Source organism: Neurospora tetraspora (genome assembly GCF_033439725.1).
Source record: "Neurospora tetraspora strain CBS 560.94 chromosome Unknown B0H65scaffold_1, whole genome shotgun sequence".
Classification (NCBI taxonomy): domain Eukaryota; kingdom Fungi; phylum Ascomycota; class Sordariomycetes; order Sordariales; family Sordariaceae; genus Neurospora; species Neurospora tetraspora.
Genome location: NW_026944383.1, coordinates 5,420,404 through 5,440,481, shown reverse-complemented (window position 1 = coordinate 5,440,481; position 20,078 = coordinate 5,420,404). Strand labels below are relative to the sequence as shown.

At 54.2% G+C, this 20,078-nt stretch overlaps 6 protein-coding genes across 6 annotated transcripts; 1 reads left to right on the top strand and 5 right to left on the bottom strand.

Moving 5' to 3' along the window:
• Positions 1–16: 16 nt before the first annotated feature.
• Positions 17–1,377, top strand: B0H65DRAFT_564219 (S-adenosyl-L-methionine-dependent methyltransferase; the record flags this gene model as incomplete). The annotated part of the gene is made up of 2 exons (XM_062830249.1): positions 17–42; positions 392–1,377. The coding sequence occupies 2 exons, from the start codon at positions 17–19 to the stop codon at positions 1,269–1,271; spliced, it is 906 nt and encodes a 301-aa protein (XP_062686863.1). The 3' UTR covers positions 1,272–1,377.
• On the bottom strand, positions 1,378–3,839 carry B0H65DRAFT_49276 (tyrosinase precursor). The gene is made up of 3 exons (XM_062827756.1): positions 3,653–3,839; positions 2,716–3,580; positions 1,378–2,619 (listed from the first exon to the last, which is right to left on the bottom strand). The coding sequence occupies exons 1-3, from the start codon at positions 3,708–3,710 to the stop codon at positions 1,485–1,487; spliced, it is 2,058 nt and encodes a 685-aa protein (XP_062686862.1). The 5' UTR covers positions 3,711–3,839; the 3' UTR covers positions 1,378–1,484.
• A 1,929-nt stretch (positions 3,840–5,768) lies between these two features.
• B0H65DRAFT_49246 (putative isocitrate dehydrogenase [NAD] subunit 1 mitochondrial precursor) lies at positions 5,769–7,741 on the bottom strand. The gene is made up of 3 exons (XM_062827754.1): positions 7,465–7,741; positions 6,186–7,234; positions 5,769–6,133 (listed from the first exon to the last, which is right to left on the bottom strand). Exons 1-3 carry the CDS (start codon positions 7,483–7,485, stop codon positions 6,046–6,048), a joined length of 1,158 nt encoding a protein of 385 aa, XP_062686861.1. The 5' UTR covers positions 7,486–7,741; the 3' UTR covers positions 5,769–6,045.
• Positions 7,742–8,660: 919 nt separating this feature from the next.
• B0H65DRAFT_505383 (uncharacterized protein) lies at positions 8,661–11,512 on the bottom strand (the record flags this gene model as incomplete). Its single annotated transcript, XM_062827987.1, has 4 exons — positions 8,661–9,765; positions 10,672–10,842; positions 10,953–11,050; positions 11,072–11,512. The coding sequence occupies 4 exons, from the start codon at positions 11,510–11,512 to the stop codon at positions 8,661–8,663; spliced, it is 1,815 nt and encodes a 604-aa protein (XP_062686860.1).
• Positions 11,513–13,860: 2,348 nt separating this feature from the next.
• B0H65DRAFT_417117 (kinase-like protein) lies at positions 13,861–16,462 on the bottom strand (the record flags this gene model as incomplete). The annotated part of the gene is made up of 4 exons (XM_062824069.1): positions 13,861–15,863; positions 15,916–16,232; positions 16,295–16,325; positions 16,387–16,462. The coding sequence occupies 4 exons, from the start codon at positions 16,460–16,462 to the stop codon at positions 13,861–13,863; spliced, it is 2,427 nt and encodes an 808-aa protein (XP_062686859.1).
• A 1,253-nt stretch (positions 16,463–17,715) lies between these two features.
• Positions 17,716–19,930, bottom strand: B0H65DRAFT_49119 (uncharacterized protein). The gene is made up of 2 exons (XM_062827742.1): positions 19,049–19,930; positions 17,716–18,989 (listed from the first exon to the last, which is right to left on the bottom strand). The coding sequence occupies exons 1-2, from the start codon at positions 19,638–19,640 to the stop codon at positions 17,890–17,892; spliced, it is 1,692 nt and encodes a 563-aa protein (XP_062686858.1). The 5' UTR covers positions 19,641–19,930; the 3' UTR covers positions 17,716–17,889.
• Between the last annotated feature and the right edge of the window lie 148 nt (positions 19,931–20,078).

The window sequence follows — 20,078 nt, the reverse complement described above, 5'->3', positions numbered from 1 at the left end:
ACACGGCAATGTCATCATGGGCTGGAATTGGCGGCCGTTAAGGTACCTCTATGATAAGACAAGACTATCGATAAGCCGCCGCCAATCCCACCAGCGATCGCCCTTGGCAAAACCCCAGAACAACCCCACATCCGAAAGGGCCCATCGAAACTTTTTTGTGTCCCACTACACCGCTCGCCAGCAGCAGCACCCGCATCGGCACCAGCACGAGCAGGACCAGGCTGAACAGCAGCACCATCCATCAGCTGTCGGCGCATTTCCACCTCTGCTTGTCATATTCCTGGATATAGATCACTTCTCTCTTCTATCCAGTCGCCAATTGCCTTGTTCCATCGTTGTTTAGTCTCAATCCATCTAGCCCAACATGTCTCGCCCCGAAGATACCCTGTAGGTTCACGACTCTGCGACAGCCTCGCGACAAGCACTCCTCCTCGTTCCCCAAAGCTAACAACACCAGCGCGGCCGATATCCACTATGACGACACCGAAGCTCGCAAGTACACCAGCAGCTCGCGTGTCCAGAATATCCAGGCCTCCATGACCCGTCGTGCCCTCGAGCTCCTCGACCTCAAGTCCCCCAGTTTCATCCTCGACATCGGTTGCGGCAGTGGTCTCTCCGGCGAGATCCTCTCGGACGTCCCCGAAGATGAGGGCGGCCCCCACGTCTGGGTAGGCATGGACATCAGCCCGTCCATGTTGGACACGGCCCTACAGCGCGACGTCGAGGGCGATCTCTTCCTCGCAGATATCGGCCAGGGCGTGCCATTCCGCGCCGGTTCCTTCGACGCCGCCATCAGCATCAGTGCCATCCAGTGGCTATGCAACGCCGAAACCAGCGACACCACCCCCTCCACCAGACTTTCGCGCTTCTTCAACGGCCTCTACGCCTCGCTAAAACGTGGCGGCAGAGCCGTCTGCCAGTTCTACCCCAAGAACGACGTACAAAAGCAAATGATCACCGCTGCCGCCGTCAAGGCTGGCTTCGGCGCCGGTCTGCTCGAGGACGACCCCAACACCAAGAACGTCAAGCTTTACCTGGTCCTCACGGTCGGCAAGGACGCTACCAATGGCAAGGATATCAGTGCCGTCGTTGAGAACATGGATGGTGTTGACGTCCTTGACCAGAGAAAGAAGGGTAAGGGCGGCAAGGGCGACATCAAGAAGGGCAGCAAGGGCTGGATCATCAAGAAGAAGGAACAGATGGAGCGCAAGGGCAAGATTGTCAAGGCCACCTCCAAGTACACTGGTCGCAAGCGTCGCATCCAGTTCTGAGCGTCACAGTGGTGGTGGTCTTGTCTGTTATATCTTGTTCATTTTTGCATTGGGAAGGCGTTTGGGTGGCTACGGCGATGAAAAAATACGTTTCTTTTTTTTTCTTCTGGATTTTGCCATTTTTTACGGCTGAAATAACGATACCCGGTTTCTTGATCCCATCACACAGGACACATTCTTGCACCTTTCTTCGTTCTCATGCTGGATCCCTGTTTAGATTTGATCCTCCGGGCCGTGACCGCACGGCTTCCCTTCGGTGATCTCAGGATAGACCGTATACTGACGAGAGTAGTGCGGCAACCCTTCCTCATCGATAGTCACCTCCGTCGAAGCCACACTAACCTTGAGATCCGGAACCTCTTCAAGATTGTACTCCTCGCCGTTGAAGAGGGCCACCTTCCACTTCAAGTTGGCGCGAAGATGCGGGATGACATCCTCAGGCTTGAGGCTCTGGAGCTCGCCGCCCACGATATCCTGCAGCAAGGCGGATGTCAAGGGGACGGTACCTGAAACGATCAGGCCATTGGCGTTGTCCTTGCGGCACTTGCCGCACTGGGTTTCGGCGCTCCGTCCCAACACGGACACACGACCGACGCAGTTGAACTCGTGGTCCCAGGTCTCTGGGTCGGGGTTGAACTCGCCAAGGAAGACGATGACACGGAAGGATTGCCCGAGACCGTGCTTCTGGGCACGGACGTTGACGATCCAGTCGGTGTACTTGCCGTCTGGGGCGAGGTACTTGAGCTTCTCTGGAATCGGGCCTGTTGAAGTGGTCAGCTCAGAATCCCTTTTTCTGCCTGAACGGGTTATCATACCTTCGGGCGTGCTTGGCTCGGCCTTTGTCTCCTCAACAGGCACCACCGGCTTCTGCACCTTCTCCTCAGCCTGCTGGAACACATCATGGACTTTAGCAGCGACCTTCTTAGCTCCGGAAAGCTCAACTGCATGAGCAGCAGCCGCCGAGACAGCGCTCTTGCTCTCCTCACCAGTTGCCTGCAGCTTCATCAACGCCGGCGTCCGGTCGGCAACATTATCAACAAAGTTAGCAAACACATTGCTACCATACAACGCCGTGACAGACTTCTTGATGGCCGTCTGGTACTCTTGAACAGACGAGTACTTCCACTTCTGCGTCTCTGGATAAGCGTATCCAAAGGTGGTGCTGTCCTTGACCTGCTCAGAAGTCCAGAAGTTGGCAGTAGATCTGTCCCAGAAGGGCTCCAGAGGCGTGTCCTTGCTCTGGCTTTCGCCCTCTTGAGCGACGAAGGTCGAGTAAGGGGCTGGGCGAGGGCTCATGAAGCTGTTGGGGTTGAGGTCTTGCCAGATGGACCAGAGGCGGTCGACGTTACTTGAAAGTAAGGTATATTGTCAGCAACGAGACGAGATGAGGCCTGTCATGTCATGTGTGATCGGAAAATAGAAAAGAAAAAGGGGGACCACATACATATGATGCAACCAAAACAGCGGATCAAAAGCCGACACCTCCAGGCTCGACATATGTCCATTCCCGCCCGTCCGATCATGAATCTCATTATGCACATCCTCCAAACTCCCGAAATCGCCCGGATTGGTGTTCGGATCCCACCTGTTATAGCTGAACGCATCAAAGTCCTTGTAGCTCAACAACAACAAACTAACATTATTCCTCAACGACGCCAGCTCGTTCGCCAAGATGGGCGCAATCCGCTCATCCCGCGACGCCCCCGTCTGCCGATTCGGGTACCTGACCGTGCTCGGGTATCGGCTCCACGCCGCGCTGAAGTCGCCCGGGCTAGGGTTGACAGGGTGGAAAGTAAACCGGTTCAGCGGGTTATTGATCGCCTTGGTCTTCCCATCGACATCAACCACCTGTATGGTGCGCGCTGAGAGGGACTCCGGAAACGCCAGCGTCCCTTTCGGAGGCTGACTGGCCCAGTCAAAGTACGGCGCCCGAAACTCCTTGGCGGCTGCGACGTACTTGGCTCTCAGCCCCCCTTCGACGGGAAATTTGTTGGCGACGGCCTGCACGGAGGCGTAGAGGGCTTGCTCGTACAGAGCAAGGTAGGGACGGTGCCAGGTGATGAACAAGATAGACGAGTGCGTGCAGTAGCCGCCGAAGCCGCTGCTGCCGGGTTTGGACCAGTCCGTGTCGGAAGGGACGCCGCCCCAGGGTTTGAAGGGCATGCCGTGGATGCCGGCGACTTGGTAGTAGGAGGCTAGCTTGGCTTCGTCCAGGCCTTGGAAGTCGCGGAGGCCGAGGAGGTAGAGGTTGAATTGCTCGGGGTAGTTGACTTGGAGGTCGCGGAGCTCGCGGCGGAGGGGGGCGGCTCCTGTGGGTTTTGTGTGTTAGTATAGGCTATCATGGTGGTGGGATGTATGAAAAGGGGGGAAGGGAAGCTTACCATTGCTGGAGGGAGTGGTGGGAACACCCGTGATGGCGAACTTGATGTCGTTGCTCATGATTACTGTTCGCTGTCTTGGTGTTCTTGGTTCGTTGTTGTTGTGTATAGTTTCAGCTTGCTAAGTGGTCTATTGAAAAGTAAGACTGCTGATTGTCGTATATACCATAAAAAAGCTTCTCCCGTCTCAAGAGCAACCATCGACACTGGAAAACCCACAGTATAAATACTCCCCAAACATCCAAGGCAGACAGACCTCTTTCCGAACTCAGACGTCGTCATCTCCCCCCCGAGTCATCCCAGCCTACCTACCCAGATCCATGATCCTTCCACTCGGCTATACCGCCGCCATGCGTCCCGTCAACAAGACAAGTGACGAGTCAATCAATATCAGCCGATTACCTCCCTCTTCAGCCTCGTTGGGAAACATGTTTCTTTTTCCCCACTACCAGTTTTCCCATTCGGGTCTCTTGTTTCGAATTTATCACCCGGAGCCTGGTTGGTGGTGGCGTCCATCCACAAGTTGTTAGTCGGAGTCGGTGTGTCGGTGTGGCGTGTCTGTCGTCAGCAATAGGACCGACGTTCGGTTCACAAGAGGCTCAGCTCTTGCCGACCGAATCCTGCAGTCATCTTCACAGCTCTTCACAGCTCCTTAAAGCAAGCTCCTCACAGCTACCGGCTCCTACAGCTCTCTCTCTTCAAGCGCCATGTATGTCTTTGCTTCTCCGCATTTTACCTACTTTTATGGGTGGTTTGTCCTACCGACCCGGATTACTGTTTTGGTGTTTATCTGCGAAAGCGAATGAGGTGTCTTCAGCCAAAGAATTTTTAAACCGGTCAGAGCCATGTCCTCTAAAGGCCATCGAGCTTACTACGCAGTATTCAACGAATCCTCCTTGAAGATCCCGGTATGTCTTCGGGGCTATCTTTCATTTCATCAACTGAGAAGCTGTGTAGCTCCTTTCTGCCTCTAGGACCTAGGTAGTGGTGCAACTCAGCTCGACGACGCCATCCCCACGCAGCCAGCCAACAGCGGCACAGCCCTCGACAACCAAAACATCAAGCTTCATGCGGGAGGTTAGGTCAGGGTCTAGGTAGTCCTAGGCAGGGTTTCAAACTTTCGGAACGCCATCTTCTTCAGCCCTACACTTGCAGATTTGTACATGAGGGACTGGGCTGACCCTACCTGCCTGCTTACATGGGCCACTTCATGTCTCCCTTCCCGTGAGTGGTTGACGTCCGCACACTACGCACATCTCCGCCCTGCGCCTTGCTGCGACCCTGCCTGCGCCGCTGCACGCGCGGCATGCTATGCTATGCGGTATGCAACCCAATTCCCTTTCATCCTGCATTACATCCAATCCAGTCCAATCTAGTCCTTGTCCCCTTTGGGCTCTTCTCCGGTCCGGGAGACGACTGAAAATGGACAGGATGGATGGGATGATGATGTAGTTGGTTTCAGACATCTCGACCGGACCCAGGGAACTAAGTGAACGGAGGTCGACCAACGAGCCGCTCTATCCATTTATCCACGTAATCATCAATGGTATCTCGGGGCACAGCCGTCGGATTATACGGCCGCATTTTCGGTGTGCTTTCCTGCCTGCCCCCCTCTTCTTCATCTAAATTGTGTTGTTGGTCTGTCGATGTTGTTGCCTAGTGTTGATGTCTTCATCATCTGTTGTTGTTGTTGTCATCCAAAGTCTAGACAAGTCGTCCGATCCGCAGGGCTGCTTCAGCTTCGGGAGACGGGAGCCGGGAGCCCTATTTCTCTTGGCACTAGCTGCATGCCGGCCGCGGTGGACACCGGGCGCTAAAAAGGACCTGACTAGCGGTATGTAGCGTACTCGACGGGGGTTAAGTGACAACATGTTTCCACCAGCGAACCTCGGTAGAGGACCACCACTAAGCCTAACTCCGTACAGGCGATGGAGATACGGAAGAGCTAAAGCGGACCGCTCGGTAGAACTTGATGGGAAAACTGTGAACACGATTCAATGTCGACCTAGGGACCATGGACGAAGCCCCCTTTAAGATCAAAAACTCCTATATTCTGTGTAAATGCTTCGGATTGCTCGGAAATTGCACGATTTGCCCCCCTCCCAAAGATCGCCGATAGATAGCAGACAAATGAAATGGAATTCGGATAGCCAACTCTACGTACAATACAAGGGATGATAGGTGGTGGTGTATGCTCCCTTCTCCCCCAATCTACTCGTCCAGGTCATGAACGAATAATCACCTCCGTCGTGGTATCTCCAACCAGCCGGCGGCGGCTGGGCCGTTATACAGTGTAAATTAAAGGCGAAAGATGGAAATGAGCGCAGATGCAGTCGGATTAAACGCATGGTCTTTTTCTATTCAGGCCAAGGCTTGTCCTACGTTGCGGGGTATCTTTAGAGAGAGTTCTCCATGGAGTCGAGGATGGCGCGAGTGAACTCGTGGGTGGAGGCCTCGCCGCCCATATCGCGGGTGCGGATCTTGCTGTGAGGGGGTTAGCACGTGTTTTCTTCAAAGGAACAGTAGTAGAACTTACCCCTGGGCAATGACGTCGTAGACGGCGTTGGAGATGCGGTTGGCGTGGTCATCAAGGCCGAGGTGGCGGAGGAGCATGGAACCGCTGAGGAGAAGAGCGGTAGGGTTGGCCTGATCCTTGCCCTGGATATCGAGACCGACGTGACGGCAGCCGGGCTCGAAGACGGCGACGTCACGGCCCATGTTGCAGCCGGGAACGACACCGGGGCCACCAACGAGGGCAGCGGCGATGTTGGAGAGAATGCCACCGTAAAGGTTGGGCATGACCATGACGTCGAACTGCTGGGGCTTGCTGACGCACTGCATGGAGGCGTTATCGACGATCATGTCGTTGCACTCGAGCTGGGGGAAGTCCTTGGCGAGGCGGTTGAAGGTGCCACGGAAGAGACCATCGGCGAGCTTCATGATGTTGGCCTTGTGAATGCAGGTAACCTTCTTGCGCTGGTTGGCAAGGGCGAACTGGAAGGCGAACTTGGTGATGCGCTCGGACTTGGCGCGGGTGATGATCTTGAGGGACTCGACGACGCCATCGACGGACTGGTGCTCGAGGCCGGAGTACTCACCCTCGGTGTTCTCACGGATGATGCAGAGATCGACGTCCTTGTGGCGGGTCTGGAGGCCGGGGATGTTCTTGACAAGCGAGATGGAGGCGTAGATGTCGAGCTCCTGGCGCATGGCGACGTTGAAGCTCTGGTGGCCGGAGCGGCTGATGGGGGTGTGGAGGATACCCTTGAGACCGAGCTTGTTCCTCCTCAGAGAGGCAACAGCCTGCTGGAAAGCCTCCTCGGTGCGGCTGGCGTTGTCCTGGACACCGGAAACCTCAATCTGCTCCCAGGTAATGGGGACATTGTCGGCCTTGAAGACGGTCTTGACGGACTCAGCAACCTCGGCACCGATACCGTCACCAGGGATGAGGGTGACGGTGTACTTGCCGCCGTACTTGGTGGGCTTGAAGATATCGGACTGGAGGGTCTGCGCAGGAGTGTCCTGGACGCTGGCGAAGCCGCGGGCGAGGCGGGGGGTGGGCTGGGCAACGGCCCGAGCAAGGCGCTGTATGGGAGACACATGTTAGTCGCGTGCGTCCACCATGTAGGTATCGTGAGCATGTGCTGGCATGGCAGGTAGCAGGTAGCGGCACGGCGCAAGTCTGACAAGCGGGCGTCATGTACGCGAATGGTTGTTGATTTTTCTCGTGCTTGGAGCGGGGATGACGTCGGGTGGCAGATTTTGCAGCAGCAGAAGCACAGGAGCCAGGACAGCAGCAGCATGAGCAAACATACCATGGAGTTTCTGGAGAGCATTTTGAAGGACTGGTAGGCCAATGACCAAGGACAAGAGCGGAGAGGGATTGAAGGAGCGGCGGCCGAGGGGTGAGGGAGGAAAATATTCGAACTGGAGAAAAGGGAGTTTGAGGTCCGAGGTCAAGGAGGGTGAATTGGCAGATTTGACAGATTTGGCTCCCAGGGCAGGCAGGGCAAATGCCTCACAAAAAACATGCAGCCCGCCAATGGCCCCCTCCAATCGTCTTACAGGCTGTACAGGATACGCCTGCCCTGCCTTGGTGGGGAACAAGATTCGGAGAAACCAAGAACGAATTCGACGCGCTTGGCTTGGATAAGGCTAGCGTCACAGGGCGTGTGGGTGCACGGATCAAGCGGCCCCACCGTGACGTCCTCTGTGCTACTTCTCGCCTTCTGCACACCTTCCACGCGCCCGCTGTCAGTGTGTTCTAGCGCTCCATCTCGCTGTCGTCTCGACATCTGACAGCTCTGCCGTGTCAGGTAAGGTAGCTCGGCACAGCTCCTACCGACCGGCACGGAGCGGCCCCGGGCTCATAGAGGCTACGGAACGGACGCGGAGGACATGCGATCGTACATCAACTAGGTACGTACCCGGCACCGCTTGAGATATCTGAATTATACCATTTGGTACTTAGTTGACAGTTGCTAGTGTGGCTGCCAAGAGATAGGAACCGCCTTCATTCGTCTGAAGCATCCACTGAAGCTGCCCGCTGTCGTGTTCTCGGCCTCAAAAATTTAGGGAACCGTCGCCTTGGCCGAATCCCGTCGGCGCTATCGCTTCTCCGACGTCACCTCCCTCACAGTCACGTCAACGACTCGGACACATGCACTCTCATCAAACAACAACATGGGTTAGTACTCGCGTCGGTATCGCGTCTACATATAATCGCAACTTCCGCACAAACCGAATTAAATGAACCTCTCCTTCTATCCATGCCTTTCCGTCACTAGAAATAGATTCCATGTCCATTGATCGACCATGACAGGGTCCACCACTCCGAGTCGCGATCCGCAATGAGGCTCTCAAGGAACCCAGGGTCCTGTCTCAGGGGCTTTGTTTTGTTAATCGCCAGCGACAACACCACGGTTACCTTCGACCCGCCTTACCGACCTCCTGTCCGATAAACACGATTGACAATGCGGATGCTCATGAGGACCATCACCCGGCGGTCACCTCACTCATACACAAACGGCGCATCTCTCCTCAACCTATACTCCCCGCTTCCCTGCCACACGACCTCATAGCCCAGCGTTCCTTCCACTATCGCCAACACCACCGGCACCGTCACTGACTGCCGCCTCTTTGCTCCCGCTCCTTGGACCATTTTCCTGACCATCAGCGTACTCACCGCCCCATTCACCACGCGATCAATGGTCACATGCGGCGGTTTATCCTCGCTCTCCATGACAACGTCTGGGGTCCATTTGCTGATGTACTGGTCAATGAGCTTGAGCGAAGCGCCATGACTCCCAAGGATGCTGATCCAACCAGGATTTGAGTTTGAGCTGTCCTGGATGGTGATATGGTAGGGCGGTTTCGAGCAGATTTCGGCGAGCGACGGAAGGGAGGCGACGGTTGGGAAGGTGGTTGGCTTTGGCTGGGTAGAGGACGCGGATGAGGTCGTGGTCGTCTTCGAGTTCGCGGTAGTCGGCTTTGTCTTACAAGCAGCGGCCGAAGCAGCTTCAGCCGCACCCGTCTCATCCCTCACACTAAGCTGCTCCAACCCCGACTCCAACTCCGTCGCCGTTCCCGCTCCCTTCCCCGGCTCGGGTTTCGAGTCCTCCTTTCCCTTTTCCGTCGCCTGGAAACACGACAACAAACTCTTCTTGAACTCCTCGGAAAGCACGTCCTCTCCCTTATTCCAGGCCCTTCTCACGAACAAGAAATGCTTCGGCAAGTGCACGAAGAAACCACCCCTCTCTTCGGACCAGCTGGTACCCAATTTAACATCCTCCCACACGTCCAGCATGACCCTCAGCTTCCCCCCGGCTTCGACCAGGCGGGTGAGAAGCTTGATCAACCAGTCATCCATTTCCGCGCGATCAAGAATCAAGCGCAGCTCCATACACCATTTACCCAGGATGTAGGTGGCCGATCTGACGATTGTGGGGCCGTTTTGCTCGCCGTATTCGTCCAGTAAACGCTGCCAGTCGGCTTCGACGATGACTTCGTGCCCGAGTTCTCGACTGAGTTCGGCCCGTTCGTCTTGCAGGTACGAGGAGTCGGAGAGGAACTGGTCGGTGATCTGTTCGGAGATGGAAGGCGGGTAGTATGGAGGTCTTTTTGCAGGTAGGTCAGCCGAAAGTTCGAGTATGTTTTCCTGATTGATTGATGCCCTGATTTTCCCCGTTTGTTTCTACTTACGGATCTGCGGTCGACTTGAGGTTCGTCATGTTGTCTGCGTCTTTCTGTTCTTCCCTGTAGGAAGTAAGAGGTTCAAAGGAGGAGTTCTTTCCAAGGAAGCGAGATGGGTTTGATTCTCTGAGAAGGGAGCCAGGCAAAACCACGAAAGTGCAAAGAAGAACGGAACAACGGTCGGATGAGGGGTCTGAAGGGAATGGTTCAATTTAACCTAATCCGAGGCGAAGCCGTGAAGGCAACCAACAAACACTGCCACACTGCAATGCAATATGCAGTTCCGCCCAACAGTCAACCCCGCTTTTTACCTCTGCTGGCCGTTTGCCCATCTCCCAGGCATGATTGGCTGTCAACAATGCTCTGTCGACACCTTTGACAATTGTCTGGCATTGATCGGAGGCTGCTGTTGACATCCATTGGCAAAAAAAAAAAAAAAACGTTTATAACGCAGGAATACCGAACGTGAACGACTCCATCACGATCATCTCATTCACTTTGCTTTAGGTTCAAAGTGGGCTTTTTCCAACCACGGCGGAGAGACGAGCATTGAAATCCATGGCCGAGTCAGGTTTCCATATCACCATTACTACTATCATTAAGCTCGCAGAAAATATCTCCAGATTTTGACCACTAAACGTCTATCAACCTTCCATCACATCGAACAGATTCACCATCAGCTACCCGTCACCACCCCAGCAGTCTGCGACTGCCCGTTCCCGTTCCCGCGTCCGCCCCCGTCATTAACGCCGTTGCCGTTATCGTCATCTCCGCATCGGGGCGTCCTTTCCTCGTTGTGTCCTGTTTTGTTGTCTTCCCTAGCCTCTTACGCAAACACCTGAAGCTCAGACGGCGCAAACGAAAACTCGGGGAGAGTGCAAGCCTCGGCATTCCAGTAGTAGGTATCGCCATTCTTCCACTCGGCGGGGGGCGTCTGGTGCTCCTCGAAGGTGCAGTTGGGGGTCTGCTCGGCAGAAGTGCCGTTGGCGGAGAAGATGGCCCTGAGGATTGGGGTTGTTGATGTTAGCTGACGTTCTACTGGTCTCGCCCTGAAATCTGGAAGCAAAGAGAGAGGGAGATGCTCAAAGGGTAAAAAAAGAGGAAAACTCACATATCCCCCGGCCCCTCCAAATCATCACACTCCCAAGTCTGCCTCACCTCCACACTCTGACTACTACCATACCAATACCGAAACTGCGTCTTGAACCGCTGTCCTCCCCCAACCGACACCCCACTCCCACCATCACTCCCATCATCAGTGGCACTTGAATTCACAACCGTGCTACAATTATAAACCCTCTGCCCATAAAACGGAACCGAAAAATCACTGCTATAAGCATCGCAGTACACGTTCAACTCCGGCAGCGCGTTGCTAGTCAAATTAAACCGGACCGTGGCGCCGTTGATGCGGTGCGAGGGCGTGGTGTATATCAAATCGGAGGAGTAGTGGAAGTCGGACACGGTCCATTGGAAACCGTGCAGGGAGGTGTTGGTGCAGCCGGCGGGGAGGTTGTCGTCGGTGAGGAAGGAGGCGGTGGTGGCGTGGTTTGAGTTGGGGGACTGCTGGAAGGACACGATGGGAGCTGCCGCTGGCGCTGCTGCGGCTGAACCGAGGAGAAGGAGGAGACCGCTGAGGAGGAGGGAGCGGCTGTTGGTTGATGAGGCCGTCATTTTGGGTGGGTTGTTGGGTTATTGGGTTTGATGGAAGGTGAGGTGATGTTGAAATTGGTAAGGAAGACTGGAGAGTATACTAGTAGGTCGAGGTAAGTAGGTAGGTGTTGCTCTGTGCTTGTAGAACTCGAACTCTTCTGGATTCCGTAAAGATGGGAGGAGCGAAGGCAGTTATATACCCATCAACCCATCATCTGTCTCTTGAGTTGGTTCGTATCCCACCACAATTCTATTCCAGTCCACACTCCTGGAATTCGGATTGATTGCTTGGTACCGCTGCTATCGTATTATCTGTTCCCCATTCCCCACAAGTGTCAGCTCGATCCCAAAGTGCAAGATGGAAGACTGCACATGTGCCGTCAACGGGGTGGTATCATAAGTGGGCCGATATAGAAAGGCAAGTACGATACGATCGTATCGTGCTGCGGAAAGAAAGCTCAGGAAGGCACTGCTGACTGCAGTGAGATTGTGGCAGGGACAACCAACACCAACACCAACAACCGCAACCAAGGTGAACCGTACATACCTACCGTATGAACTAACAAATCTCGTATCCCGTAGCCAACAGAAAACTCTGGATGGTGTCGTGATGTTAACGTTCAATATATTGGTGGAGGTCACGTTTCGCTTTTATACGACGGGGCGTGGTTGATGGATGGTTTGGTATGGGATGTGGAGGAAGAGGCTCGAGTAACGTTAACATCCGGGAAATGTTATTCAAATGGCAAACTCATCATGCCATTCTCCTTCACCTTTGATGACAGGCGCGCCTTCCTTTTGACAATGAACTGTTCTTCACCCAGAACTGGATCCGTATCCGACTTTTCCACCTTGGTGCTTCTATCATCATCATCAAGTCACACAATCCGTGACATTCACTACCAACTCACGAGTCACAGTGTAAGGGTACCTACGTTTGTGACAGCTGATGCGACCCTTCAATGGAGAATCATGTGTAACCAACACGTCAAAAAAAAGAAAAATTCCCGGTGGCATTAAATCAGTGGACCAAAAATGCCATTTTACCCCTTGCACCACGGCTTCATCATTTTTGATCGGCCGGTGACATGTGACCATTGTTCATCTTGCTACCAGTTCAACAGTTCTAAGTAACACGATAAACTAGAACTACTGGATAGCCGCGGCGGGTAGTGGTAAAGTATTTGAGTGATCCTCTTTTCTTTGGGACACAAAGATAGGTAGCGAATGAGAGGCTGTTTTGCGTGTATCTTGCTAGGGTACGTTGGTGCTCTATTTGAGTGGCCTTTGAGGTCTTTCGTTTGGGGCACGCAAAGATGGCGAACTATCGTCTCTTCCACGGATATTTTGCTATCTACTACGCATCAATCAAATTACAACTGTTCAACACCCGACCATCGTTCGTGACCAGGCATTCGTTTAGGCAACGAGTACTAATCTGTTCATTGACAAGAGTGGACGTAGAACCTCCAAACAGTCCATGTGATCACCAGGAAAGAAAAACGCTACATATAGATCCGGTCCCGAAAGATAAGACAAGAGTACGCAACAGTGTATAACAAGTCTGAGACCTGACAAACCCATCCATGTGTTGAGTGTCTTACGAGACTTGAGCCCGATATAGACTTCGTACTAGGAGAAGAAGAGCCCTGAAGATCATGATGTCTGCCATCCATAGCGCGCCAAGGGGGTCCGAGAAAACCAGCCCCAGGATGGTCCAGTAAGTGTAAGTGAACTTTTCCTTTACATTTTGGCCTGAAACTGATCCATGGATCAGTTCGAAACTGCAAGAGCATCTTCATTACCATTTCTCAAACCAAAATATCCTGCTCGGTCAAAAGAGACTGGAATGAGAATAACCTCGAGGATAATCCCTTGAGCGAAAAATTTCAATAAGGCATGGATTTAAAGAGCAAGGCCGTTATCAAGGTCATTTTTCGAAGCAACTCATACTTAATCCACTACATTCCCGTAAAATGACAATCATGGTTCTGTTTGCGGCCAAAATGTACATTTTTCTGGATAAGGTACAGTTACTGGAGCATCTTGGGGATCGTTTTCTCAAACCCCCGTGGCACGCTATGGATGGTAAGGATTCATGTTCCCATCGTCCATTCCCAGATATAAGGTAAGTTAAGTACCGTACTCTATTCAAAACACCTATCATAACGGATGCTTATAAGGTTGTAGTAACAGTAGGTAACAAGGCTGTGAGTGAACCCTTGGTTTTCCCTATCCCAGTTAATGTCCATGCTGATCATAACACATCATGAGTATCGTTGACGGTCGTACATTAAGTTCTATTTCCACCTGACTCCCGAAACATGCCCCTGTCAGTCTTCCCCCTTAGTCTCAAACACGTCCTCCCACTAACCACCATGTCCATCTTCCCCCAAAACATCAAGCGGCTCGACTCTCACCAATATCTCCTCCAAAAGCCCCTCCAGGAAACCTCCCACGTCCTTGCCCATCCCCACCGGCTCCGCTTTATCATAATGATCAATCTCCTTGCACACATGTGCCAACTTATACACGAGCTTCCGTATCTTCTCGTTGGCCGCTTCAGCACGCTGCTGCTTCGGGGTTGGCGGGGCAGGAGAATATCCCGGTTCCGGTCGGTACGTCTGCTGCAGCATGATTTGGCGACGTTTGAGCGCTTCCTCCAGTGCAGGAAAAATCACGTCGTTTAGGGCGTCCAACTCGCCGCTGGGACTGGGTGGATCAGGCGAAGGGAACGCAAGTGATGTTGATGACGAGGACGGCGTACTGGCTCCGCCATAGTTGGACGAGGTAGAGACGATGCGGCTCCCTGATGGCGACGATCGTGGCATCTCCTTTGATGTGAAGGGGCTCAGACCCTGACTTTGATGATAGCTGGATCTGTTGGGTTGATACTGTCCTGAGGACTGTTGATACTGTTGTGAATCTCGTCGCTGATGCTGTTGTTGCTGCTGTTGTTGATACAATGACTCGCGCGAGGGCTGATGATAGAGCATGGACGGCTGTGACTGTTGTCTCTGGTGCTGCTGGTATACTTGCTCGCGCGAAGGTTGATGATTTAGCTGACGCTGTTGCTGCTGTGGTTGTTGCTGCTGCTGCTGCTGCCGGTAAAGTGATTCACGCGAAGGTTGATGGTAGAGGGGGGGCTGCTGCTGCTGCTGGAAAGGCATGCTTGTGTTTGGTGCTTGCTGATTTATTTGCTGGTTGGTAAGTTTTTGGAGCGGCTGTTGCTGTGCAGGTTGTCCTCCTCTGTATGGGGGTATCTCAGGCAACTTCATGGGTCCAGCAGAGGTTCTCGACGATGAAGACGTAGGTTGTTGGCTATACTGTGGTGGGGAGAGTGCTGATTGTGGCTGTGTGCTGTTCTGGATAGCCGGTCCGAGGTTCATACCCCCGATATCCCGTCGTAACTGTTCCTGAAGCACATGATCATAATCTGGAGAACTGCCTAATGGTACGTGTGACACTGGTCTGGCTAGTGATGTGCGGGGCGTTGCGGATTCTCTCGTTTGGTGTTGCTGTTGCTCTAGTTGTTGTATCTGCTGCTTAACAGGTGAAATAGGCACAGGGACTCTGGTCGGGGGCGGCATCGCCGTGCTTGGCGTTCCCACCGGTTTCCTCGCAGGTGATGCTTGCCTCGCTGTGCCTGTCCCACTGGTGTCAACTGCAAGTTTGGATGTAGCTTGGTTGGATTCCCTTCTCCAGTCGTCCCGGTTATCCGCGCTCTCGTTGGCTCTCGAAGACCTCGCATTGAGTGTTGACTCGTCCATGGGGTTCAACATGCCCGGCCGGTGGACAACACCGCCGCGGTCACTAACCAGCCGCACTGTGCCAAAGTCCCACATGTCCTCATTGATATGCTTCCGTTGCTCGACATAGTTGTTTTCCTCGGGCTCATGGTACTCTTCGTCATCCTGCTTGTGCGTAGCTGCCCACCGGTTGTGCCGCTCGATGAGCTCCGTCAGATAGCTCGTCTTCTTTGCCCGCCTGATGAAGGGATGCTTGAGAAGTTCTCTTGCCGTTGGCCTTTCCTTGGGGTCACGCTGCAAGCACAACTCAATGAACTCCTTGAACCCTTTGGTGAAGTTACCTTCCAGACGTGGAGGCGGATTCTTGGGAATCAGGAATAGCACCTTCATGGGATGAATATCGGCATATGGTGGCTCTCCCTTGGCAAGCTCAAGGGCCGTGATACCCAAAGACCAGATATCAGCCTTGTGATCGTAGCCGCTTTGCTTGATAACCTCGGGGGCCATCCAGAATGGGGTGCCGACAAACGTGTTTTTCTTGGTCATGGTCGCCGATAGCTGACCGGAAACACCAAAATCAGCTAGCTTGACCTGACCGTTAGCAGCAAGGAGGATGTTGGCAGCTACTACAAGTCAGCAAGCTGTTCGACGGGACACTCAGGTAGGGGCAATAACCTTTGACATCTCGGTGTAGTTTCTTGTCTTGGTGCAAGTAGTCCAGCCCCAGCAGCAGTTCACGGACGATGATGGCGATGTAGTCTTCCCCAATCAGGCCGGGCTTCATCAAATCGGCACAGCTGCCCCCCGAGCAAAACTCCATGACGATCCATAGCTCGGCGCCTTTGGCATATGAACCATAGTATTTGGTGACGTAGGGCGACTGCAGCTCGGAAAGGATCGCGATCTCCTGGATGATGTCTTCAACTTCGTCCTCGGCGCTTTCGATATCGATAACCTTGATGGCCACTGCCTGGCCACTCCGTTTGTCGACACTGACCGAGGAATGGTTAATAACTTTGTCAGGAAATGGGAAGACGTGGGATGGGTACGGTACCCTTTGTAGACCTTGCCGAAGCTTCCACCACCTGCAAAACACGGTCTACTCGTCAGCAACCGCCGCTTGAATGGCGCCGAGGGTGAACCAACCTATACAAAATTCCTTGGTGTATAGGAGTTCGGGGTCCACGGATCCCTCGTGCTCGTCATATTCGCGGTCGGCCATGGCGTACGTAGGGGGGAGGTGGCTCTATTCAGACGGTGGTGCAGGCGAGCGAGGGTCGCATGGGTTGGTTGATTTGCCTGGGACACAACAGTGCGCCAATTGGATCGGATCTCGTGGAATTCCGTTCGAGTGTCGCGGAGGATTGTTGTGGTGGGAAAGATGCGCGACGAGAAGCGCACGTCGTAAGGCTACCAGGGAGAGGACGATCAAGGGCGGGAGCGAAGGGTGACTACGATGTTCTGGTCTTCTTGTAGGCGCAGCCCGGGACGGGGGAGCAAGGGGAGGCTCGAACAATTGGCGGGACCAGGTCAGCCCCGCTGACCGCACAATTCGAAGGACGAGTGTCGCGAAGCAGTCTAGGGACTTGTGGAAGTCGGTTGTGCTGGAGGGAAGAATTCCGGAGGTTGATCAGAGGAACGAAGGGATTGGACTTGGAAGGAGGTGTCCGATGTTTACCTTGAAGTTGGAGGCAGGTCGGTCGGTGGTTGGCAGGGGACCCGGAGAAGGTTACCTAAGAAATGGCGGGATCCCAGCCCGCTCGATGTGGAGAATGGATCCCTCCCCACGCGCACTGTGTCCAGCGCTGTTTTACCAGCAGGTACCTGTAGCGCGCTGTAAGTGCTGTGCTGAGGATGCGGTAGCTCACGAATGAGCAATCAGGGACAGAGCAAAGCCAAATGCTCGATTTTCCATGTTACACAGAGTGAGGATACCTCCCATTCGTCAATCGGCTGGACGATCAGGAACGCGCAAGATATCTTGAAGTAGAGAAACCGGGAAGGAAGGGAGGGAGGGCAGCCAGGTACAAAAACAAGCAACATCTGGGTTGGCTGAGGAGCGGGGTCTCATTCGTGGGTCAACGATGTGCATGCACTAACAATTATAAGACCTGCAGCAGAGACAGTTGCAGCTTTCACCTTGTCTACCCGCGTGTTTTTGTGGGGTAACCGTTCACAACCACAACCATTCCTCACCACTACGAGGGCAGCCATCACAGCGAATGCCGCATGACTGGTAACGGATGACATCTGGTAACAGTGGAAGACCATTGAGACGAGAAGGACGAGCAGTTTTGTCATCTATAATTTTGCATTGACCTAAGATGTGTAACGAGACTGGAAGAGGGGGAATCAAAACAAGAAAATAAAGAAAGCTAATGTTATGACCCTTGATGCGCCTTGTTTCCTTCTCTCCTCTCCCTGTCCTCTTCCGCTGTGAGACGTCTTCTCTGTTTCTTCCCAGAGTGTACCTTCCAGAATTCCTCCTTGTGACGCCAATTCTCTGCTGTGCGGAAACAAACAATATATCCTTCCTTGTACTGTCAAAAAGGTATAATAACCCGTCTAGAAATGAAGCCTTCTCTAGTTATCCAGCCACCCAGGCCTACCCATATTCTCTGTGAGTTCGTCAACAGGCTCATGACTTTCCTATTCCTCAATGAACTCCACCATGACTGTGCCATTAGCCAGGCCAGCCTCCTTGATCGTCTGATCAATAACATCAAGCAGGTTAACGCCTCCAGGCATCGACTTGAGCTCGAACTCGAGTCCCTCCTTGCCCGGCAGGGGCTCGGCCTTGAGCCACTCGTAGATACGGCGAACGGGTTCGTCAAGTCTAAATCGGCGAATGATGCGCTGCGGGGGGTTGCGAACCTGCAGTCTCGTCACGGTGGCGGGGTCAATCGGGGGTTCGACATGCGGTCGGTCCGAGGCGATCTGGGCGAAAACAGAGTTCTCGGTGGAGGGAGCCTCAGGTTCGGGCTCGGGGGCCGCCTGGGCAGGCTCTTCGTCGGCTCGCTCCTTGCCCTTGGTCGAGTCTGTCGGCCTGGTAAGCGCATCGGGGTCGTGGACCTTGGGCGCCGAAGAGCTGCCATTGCCTCCGTTCTCGAGACTGTTGCGCAGTGCCATCTCGAGCATCTCCTCCTCCGTCATCCTGTCCACATCCACCACCTGCTTGGGCTGCTTCGTCTTGAGGACGGGGTTCTTAGCGTGAGCCTCCAAGCTGTACCTGTCCAGAAACTCGGCCAACTGGGCATGGAACTCCAGCGGCTTGGGGAACGGAACACCGCTCCACACCTTGACCTGCTCGCCTGTGCGGGGATCAATAATCGACACGTGAGGATAGTTCTGGGGGTTTTCGTGTGTCTGGTTTGGGAAGTAAAAGGAGATGTACTGCTCGGCCGACCGGTCGGCCTTGTCGTACTGCAAAAAGATAAAGTTGCGCTTAACGAGCTCCTTGATCGGCTCATCCTTCCAAATGTCGCGGTTGAGGGCCTGGCAGTTGAAATCAGCCATATCCTGGAGATTAACCATGATCCACTTCTTCTCCTCCTTGCCCTCGTCACGCGCCTCGTCCCAGGTAAGATGTGCCATCAACTCGTACGGGGGACGGAAAAGCTCTGCCAGACGGCCAGCCCGCGTTGAGGCAGGTCCTGTAGGGGGGGAGACCACACCGCCGGCAGCGGAGCCGGGGACGGGATCGGGAGGCTGATCCCAAAGAGTCTGTGCGAACGGGTTATGAGGTCGCCCTGCTGGAAGAGTGTTAGCAAAGCATGGAACAGTGACTTGGAACTAGTGAGCAACTTACCCCGAGCTTGCCTAACCCTCTGCTGTTCCAGCCGGAAGTGCTCAAACATCTCTTCGTCGTCTCCGCCAAAACCTCCTGGCGCGACGAGGGTCTCTGTTGTTCGGGCCATGGGGGCACGAACATCGTCTTCACCGCCTGGACCTCCGGCTCCAGATTCACCACCACCGTACATCTCTTCTTGTAGTCTCTTGGCCATGGCGGCATCCTCCTCCTCCTGGGCCCTCTGGGCAATATTGGCCGCCCTTGTCGCCTCATCGTCCGAGTCGTCGAATTGTCCTAGGTCGTCATCTTCGGTCATCTGGATATCATCGTCGTCGGAGTCGATGTGAATGACGCCGGCAGCGTCCTCACGGCCGACATTGGGGCGGTTGGGTCGGCTTGACGAGCGAGAGGCGCCAGCGGATCGAGAAGTGGCAGCCGGAGCCGCCTCGTTCGCGGGGTTGGAAAGGGTACGCTGGAGCTCTTCGTCGGCAAACCAGAGCTGGATGGCTTGCTCGAGATCACCGCCGCACAACTCCAGCATGCGCCTAGCAGCTGTGTCATTCGCCCCGGTAATGCTCGCGAAGTTCGCGATAGTTTCTGAATCAGCCATCGTGTAGACTGTCGGTTAGGCGATGGGGTTCGAAGGGAAGGTCAAAGAAGTTTGGGAGAAGGCGGGGGTCCCGTAAACAGGAGCTTCCCAAACGAAATGCAATGCGCGAGAGCCCGGTGCCCAGTCTTGAGTGGCGAGTTGTCAGGAAGAGGGGATAAGACGTTGGACTCTGGCAGCTGGAGCTGATGCGGGTCGGGAAGAAGTTGAGAAAGGACTGAGTTGAGGGCAGGCAATCGAGGTCGGATGCGGGAAGGTGATGCTATTGATCTGCTGTTGTACAGCGCACGCGCAGTGACTTGAAGCTGGCGGGGAGGGTGTTCGAGGCCACGGAGAGGTGGGGATCCTGGTCGGGCTCGTTTATCGGCGGCGGGAGCTCGATGGTGCTTTCGGTTTCGAGTGCGTGTTGGAAGAGAAATTCTGGTAGCTGATTAATGATGG